At 32.1% G+C, this 7,488-nt stretch overlaps 1 protein-coding gene across 1 annotated transcript in view; it reads right to left on the bottom strand.

The window, feature by feature from the left end:
- Positions 1 to 3,928: 3,928 nt before the first annotated feature.
- LOC114163448 (ATP-dependent DNA helicase pif1-like) overlaps positions 3,929 to 7,488 on the bottom strand; it is a 28,096-nt gene continuing 24,536 nt past the window's right edge. Inside the window, exon 6 of the mRNA XM_028047758.1 lies at positions 3,929 to 5,033. Within this exon, the coding sequence (XP_027903559.1) occupies positions 3,929 to 5,033 (1,105 nt within the window). The remainder of the gene's footprint in view (positions 5,034 to 7,488) is intronic.

The raw sequence follows: 7,488 nt of genomic DNA, 5'->3' as shown, positions 1-7,488 counted from the left end.
AATGTGTTTCTCAGCTAATATTTAAGTGAAAATGTGTCAAATGGTATAAACAATTCAAATGCTATCATGAAACACATTTGAAACATGAAATCGACTTAACAAAATTTGATTAAAAGAACTAAATTCATACCTTTCTAAAGTTAAGGGAATAAATTGGGGCAAACTTTGAAAGATGGACTAATTCAATTTTTCATTAAAAGTTAAAGGACTAAAAACATATTTAACCCATTTTAATTTCTTTGCATAGTCATGTGATATGAAAGTGTGTTGAACTAGATGTTATATTTTATACAATTTTATTATATAAAATTATTATTCTCTATTTTATTTTTATTGTGGATTAACATTAATCAATAAATTATATTTTTTGTTAGTATCAATTATATTGTACAATTGCTATTAGTTTATGAATAATACATTAATCAATAAATTATATTTATTTTTGATTAACATTAATCAATAAATTATATTTTTTGTTAGTATCAATTATATTGCACAATTGTTATTAGTTTATGGATAATACATATTGAATTTTCTGATGTACGATCCATGATGAGTTAGATTGTTTAATGAACAGTTTGTGATAGACTTGAATATTCAATTACTTGTTGAGAGGTCTCTCATCTCTACCGATAAGGATAAAATTGATACCCATTAGTTAATTTTAATAGATTATGTATAAAACATATTTGGGAAATACGTTCTTTATTTTGAGCATTCAAACATTTGGCATACCTTACAAAAAAGAGAGTCATATGGTCTTACACACACTTTCTTTTAAAAAGATTGATCCTTCATTGATTTAAAGGTGTTCTCCATGTATCAATCTTTCATCTACTTTTCCAATAACCAGATATGCTTCCATATCCTATTATTTTAAATACTAAAAACTATTCTTAATATTAGTGAGAATAATTTATTGAATGATAAAATTTAATCTGTTCTCTCTAAACGGTCTGTTTCAATTATAATCGAACACTAGAATCATACAATACATCTAAAAGTCCATCTTTTATGATGCACTTACCTTGGTGACATTCCAATTACATCGGGTTTTGGCCCGAACCAATAATTCATGGTGAGATGCCCCACCTTGCCATAGTGTTGACAAGGCATAAAGGGTCCTTTGCAATAAAACATTTAATGCAATTTTGTTGGGTCTCACATTGCTAGGTCCCGCAAAATATTTATTAACTATTTTCTTTTTTACATTTACTATAAACGAAAGAAATATTATATTATCCAGAATTTAATGTCAAGATAATATTTTTTTATAATTGTATAAATTTTAAAATAGAATATTAAATAAAATAAGTGTGTTTTAATGATTTAAAATGGAAACAAGTATGAAAATGAAGATAAGATAAATTATGTACAAAGTTATTATCATTTTTGTACCCAAGTTAAAAGGTTAAATTTTGTTGTATTTATACCCCTGTTTGATAAATCTGAATATTTCTCTTTAATATTGGGACTGGATTCAAATAATACATATAAGATAAGTTTATTTATCATCTCCAATTTTATCACTAATTGATAAAATTTACAAATAATATTTATAGATATAAATAATAGCAAATCAAATCAAAACAATTATAAAATAATTGATTATAAATAAGTAACTGAATTTATATTCATCTAATAATAATCCTTCAATTCTCTTTATAGTTTTATTGCTAGAGAATTTATTTTTTCCATAATCTTCCACTGATTGACCCAACTCATCCCCACATAATCTTATCCAAATATCCGAATGCATACAATAGTCATCATTTTTCAAATTATCAAATGATATTAAAATAACAATTATCATTTAATAACCATCAATTATTAATTTAATTTTTTTTTTAGGATTTAATTGGCAACTTCCAACACTGATATGTCTAGTCAGACAAATGTGTTCAATTCTACAACACGTCTTCATATATGTATTCCCTTATTAATGACCAAATCTACCTCCAACTTACCTATTCAAAAATACAACATTAGTTAACTTACAATATAAGAACAACTTAAAACTCAATTTAAAAGCTAAAAACTGCATAAAAGAACAAATCTTATGAACTAAAATGTGAAGAATAGAACTTTTACGTATGCATTACATTGGATACATATTTAGATTCTATTTAAGTTTAACTTAGAAAATTGATTATTTAAGTTTAACTTAGAAAGTTGATTTGTAAGGTGATAACTGTTTTACTTAAATATTAATTTAGTTTTATTTTCATCAATGGATTTTTAACTGTAAGCCCCATTTTCAGCTTATAAGTGTTGGGCCTGGCATTTTCGTAGGCCTAAGGCCAACCCATTAGGGGACCCCTAATACTCTGTCCAATCCCTCACACTCTCACTTTACTCTTTTTCAGAATCAGACCCCTCTCTCTCTCACTCTTTGCTGGAACTTGAGAGCTCTGCTAGCGCATAGTGAACCTCCCACTTCGAGCTAGCTAAGTTCGTTCTGCTTCCAAGTAAGTTAAACCTAAGGGTTTCCTAATCTTTTCCTCTCTTACACTATTTGTGTACGTGGGTGTGATTAGGGTTTAACCTTATACCCTCGTTTTGTCCTTGGTATTCCTGTTTTAGCTCACCACTTTAGTTCTTGGAGCTATGGTGCCCTTTAGTTGCGGACCTATTGCATTTGCTAGCGTCTAAAACGGTAAGGAAAGCTAGGGTTTTGAGTTTTAAATTATTTTTGGCCTGTTTTCGAATCTACTTGGTGTTTGTATGGGTTGAGTGTTGTTGTGAATGCTTGAGAATCGTTGGAATGTTGTTTGATCTCGCTGGTTTGGTTGTTGCATGTGTGAACAATGGTGAGAACTGTCATTCTCGCCCAAGCGAGCTCGTCTCGCCTAGGCGAGAGTAGCAGAAGCTCGCCCTGGTTCTGCTTGAGCATCTCGCTCAAGCGGAGGGTACTTGTTTTGAGTGATGCATCATCTCGCTCAGGCGAGAGCGACTCGCCCAAGCGAGTCCTTGAGGAAACCTAGTGTTCTTTGCTCGCGTCCTCGTCCAGGAGAGGGACTTTAGTTTTGGGCGAAGAGCGGTCTCACCCAAACGAGAAGGGCTCGCTTATGCGAGAACTCGTAGAGTGCTCACTGTGCCATTGTTTCAAGTCTCGCTCAAGAGAAAATGCATAGCTTAGGCGAGACAGTTGTTGTTGCCTAGGCAAAGGTTTTTAGCCTAAGCGAGAACAATGCGAATTGCATTTTGATTTCCCTTTTTTGTTATGGCTGGGTATTGTTATGAACATGCATGTGTTATTTGATTTGTATGAACTGAAAGTGGCATGCTTGGATTAAATTTATGGCATGGAATTGTTGGATGGTGGTATTGTGACATGAGAAATGGATGTATGAGATAAAAGTGGTGGTTATAGTATGAGAAGCATGAATTTGGTGTGAGATAGGCGTAATTTCATGAGTCTTGTGGGGAGATCTCATGGTGGTGTGTAATGTATATAACTAGTCCTTCTACCCGTGCAACGCACGGGTTTTTTTTATATGTAATAATTGTGGTCATAGCAATGGGTTTTTGGAGATTTAATAATCTATATGATGATAATCTAATGTTTTAAAAAGATGTTGACGTTTATCAATGGAATAGATCAATTTAGAATGTAATTAAAGTTGTATGTCTCGTTAAGATATGATTTCATTGAATATTGTCGTCAAGCACCAACAACAAAAATATGACTAATACACTACTTTGTTAATATAAGAATTAAAAAAGAATAAATTACATACCTAGAATGTATCCTTTGGTATTGAAGTTCATAACTTCCTTTTGTACACAATGACTTCTTTATTCAACTTTTTCAGTACAATGATTTTCCTACATGGCAGAAAATAACATAAATCAATTGATATATATTTATAACAGTTTTGAAATGAAAAATAAAATTCTAAATGACATACCTATAATTGATTTCTTTTCAAAGAGTTTCAAAAATTTCTTTGTACACAACGTTTTTAGTTGTGTTTGTTACCTTTCCATCTTCATCCAATATAAGTATTTTCAATCCTCTTTTGGTTTTGACTCTAGAAATAGCAACATATAGTTGGCCATGTGTGAATACAAGTTGTGGAAGATAAAGGCCAACTCTAGAAAGCGTTTGTCCTTGACTTTTGTTAATCGTCATTGCAAAGCATAAAGATATCGGAAATTGTCTTCTTTGAAATTTGAAAGGCAACCCTGAATCAGATGGCACTAAATCCATTCTTGGTATAAAAATGCTGTCACCAATGTTTTTTCCAGTAATTACAGTTGCACATATTACATTCTTGCCTAAATGTTTGACTTGCAATCTTGTGCCATTGCATAAACCTTTTGCTTGATCAATGTTTCTCAAGAGCATAATTGGAACACCTGTTTTCAACTTCAGTTTATGATTTGGTATCCCTGAACATTTGATATCATTTAAAAATTCAGATGTAAACCATTCAGATTGCACTTCATCTTGTTCATCAGATTGGCAAGGTGTATCTGAACTTAAATAAGTCACCTCATCACCACCAATTAAGGACAACATGAAATCATTTACTTGCTCTACAGAATCATTTGTTGGGCACAAAATTGCTCCATCATCAAAATAATTAGGATTCAACATGTTAACCACAAATTCAGGATAGACAAATTCAACCAATGACAATAAAGGTAAATCTGTGTTTGTAATTAGGATCTGTTCGGGAATTTCAACAATGCACTCACCATTCTCATTTAGATCCATTTTTGCGTCTCCAATCTTCAAAATCCAATCAGCAAATTCTTGAATATCATTGGCTGTTTCAGTATTTGATGTAGTACTTAATCTCATGTTCTTGGATAACTTTAGCACTTTACAACAATTCCATAACTCTGAATAGTTGAGTGATGATTTTATGATATCAAACTTAGATCCTTTTTTGATAACTGGTAGAATTTGTCTAAAGTCACCTCCTAACACAACTGCTTTGCCACCAAATGGTTTGTCTTTATTGGCATCATCAACATTTCGCATAATATCTCTTAGTGTTCTATCAAATGCCTCAAAACACATTCTATTCATCATTGGTGCTTCATCCCAGATAATCAAACTGGTAGCCATAAGAAGTTTTGCCCTAAGACTACCTTGTGCTATGTTGCAAGTTGATTCTTCATTAATTAACAGTTGGATGCAAAAGGTAGAGTGTGCTGTTTTTCCACCAGGAAGTAATAAAGAAGCAATTCCACTTGATGCTACGTTCAAAACAATCATGCCTTTGCTTCTTAGACCAGCCGACAATGTCTTCCACATAAATGTCTTACCTGTACCACCATAGCCATATAAGAAAAAGAATCCTCCCTTCTTTGAAAGAACTGCTGTCATGATATGCTGATATACATCAATTTGTTCATCATTGAGTGCTTTAAACAAACTGTCATGTTCTCTCGCCATGTCTTGTTTATTATATTGCAGCTCATCAACAATAAATCTATTATTGAATGTATGTACATCTGAAAGATCAAGTTGAGGTAATGAAGGATAATCTTTCAAACTTCTACCATTTGACATTAGCATTTCCTCTATTTCCAGAAGACATAGTTTTTGTAATTCAGCAGTCTCAATTTGAAGACCTGCAAATACAGATATATAATAATCATATACATATATATATATAATATAATAATAAACAACTAAACTTGAGAAGATCTGTAAATAAGTAAAGAACAAAAAATACAGATTATGAATCTGTAAATTAATATTGTCTATAGTTTGAGAAGACATGCAATAAGTAAATAAAACAATTAAAATATATATGTATACGAAATTAAAAGAAAAAATATGAAGTACCTGGTAAGTTCATCTCCTTCCTTTTTTGGTACAAAATTCCATCACATAAGATACTCCAAGTAGAATTCCAAACTATATCTGGTTTAGAAATTGTATTCATGGACAACAAAGTAACAAATAATCTTCTAAGTTGATACCCACAAGCAAATTCACTTGCTTCTTTGATTGCATCAATATATTCTTTGTCATCAGCCAACAATCCCAAAACATAGCAAGCTTCTTGGTATGTTTCATAATACTTTCCATCAATTGTCTTAATGCTTTCATAATCAATACAACCTTTTTGAATGGTCAGTAATATCCTCAAATAATAAAGTTCTCCAGACCCAGGAGGAATATAAGTAAGTCTACCAATGTTGTAGCCTTTCTTCCTTGGTTTCCATTCTTTTTCTTTGGCAAACCACACAAATTTACTTGGAAATTCTGAATAAGTCAATTGTTTTCCTTCCTCATAGACTTTGTTAGCCTCAAACCAAGCTAGAAACATTGTGTTAGCATTTTCGTATCTGTTGAAGACCACATTAATATCATCATCATCTTTAAACAAAGCTGATTGTTGGCCAGGAAGATGAAAGGTCAATCTCTGAACAGGAGGCCATCTGTGATGGATGTCAAAAGCAAATATTCTCCAAGCAGCTTCACATGGTGATAGATACCTACAGTCGTAATACCTTTTGATCTCATCAATAATGGTTGATTTTTCAGACTGTGCAGAGTTGTTGCTAATTTTAAGAGTAGCTCTGTCCGGACCTTTGTTCACATATTTGAACAAATATTTGATTGAATTGGTCTTGTTGCAATACTCTGTATTGACGTGTGCTTGATACCTCATTAGAAGTGGTGGATTGTAGGGAACAACACTTCTATTGTCCAGCTTAATTCCATTCTTCTCAACAAATCTACCATTATCAAGTCTTCTATAGCATGGATATCCGTCTTCATCAATTGAAGTCGAAGATGTGAATTTTTTTGGATAAAATTTAGAACATCTTCCTTCCTTCATGCAAGGTGAATTACGTCTTGCAGGTCCGCATGGTCCATGAATCATGTAACTTGAGACAACTTTTTCCAATTTGGGGTACAGATCAGAATTTGGCAATTCAGCTGATATTACTTTATCAATATCAGTTGAATTCTTCAACTTGCTTTCTCCATCCAACCATAAAAGTATATGCGCATGAGGTAGACCTCTTTTTTGGAATTCTACTGTGTACATTCCTGCATATATAAATAAAAAGTAAATATAGTTGTTAGAATTAAATTTAAGAGAAAATTATATAATGTATAAAACTTCATATATAACATACCTGCAGTGCTTTTTCCAAAGAAGTCATTTTTCTTAAAATCTGTCATCATTTCATCCAGCTTCATTTTGAACACTCTACATACAATATCAGGTCTATCCGAAGCTGATAAGCCTTTTGCTAAGACAAATTCTTTTATTTCACTCCAATTGACATTGCATGTTATAGTAATGAACAAATCAGGATATCCAAATTTTTTACAAATTGCCATAGCATCTTGACAATTGTTGAACATGTATCTGGTACCACCAGTGAAAGAAGCAGGCAAGACAATACGTCTTCCAATTAAAGAAGGATCTGTCTCTCCTCTATTAACAGCTTCTTGTAATCCATTAAGAATATCACAGCGAATTAACTTCTGATTCGCTCTGATGAATG

This window comes from Vigna unguiculata, chromosome 9 (genome assembly GCF_004118075.2).
Source record: "Vigna unguiculata cultivar IT97K-499-35 chromosome 9, ASM411807v1, whole genome shotgun sequence".
NCBI classification, from domain to species: domain Eukaryota; kingdom Viridiplantae; phylum Streptophyta; class Magnoliopsida; order Fabales; family Fabaceae; genus Vigna; species Vigna unguiculata.
This window is presented reverse-complemented; position numbering and strand designations above follow the sequence as displayed.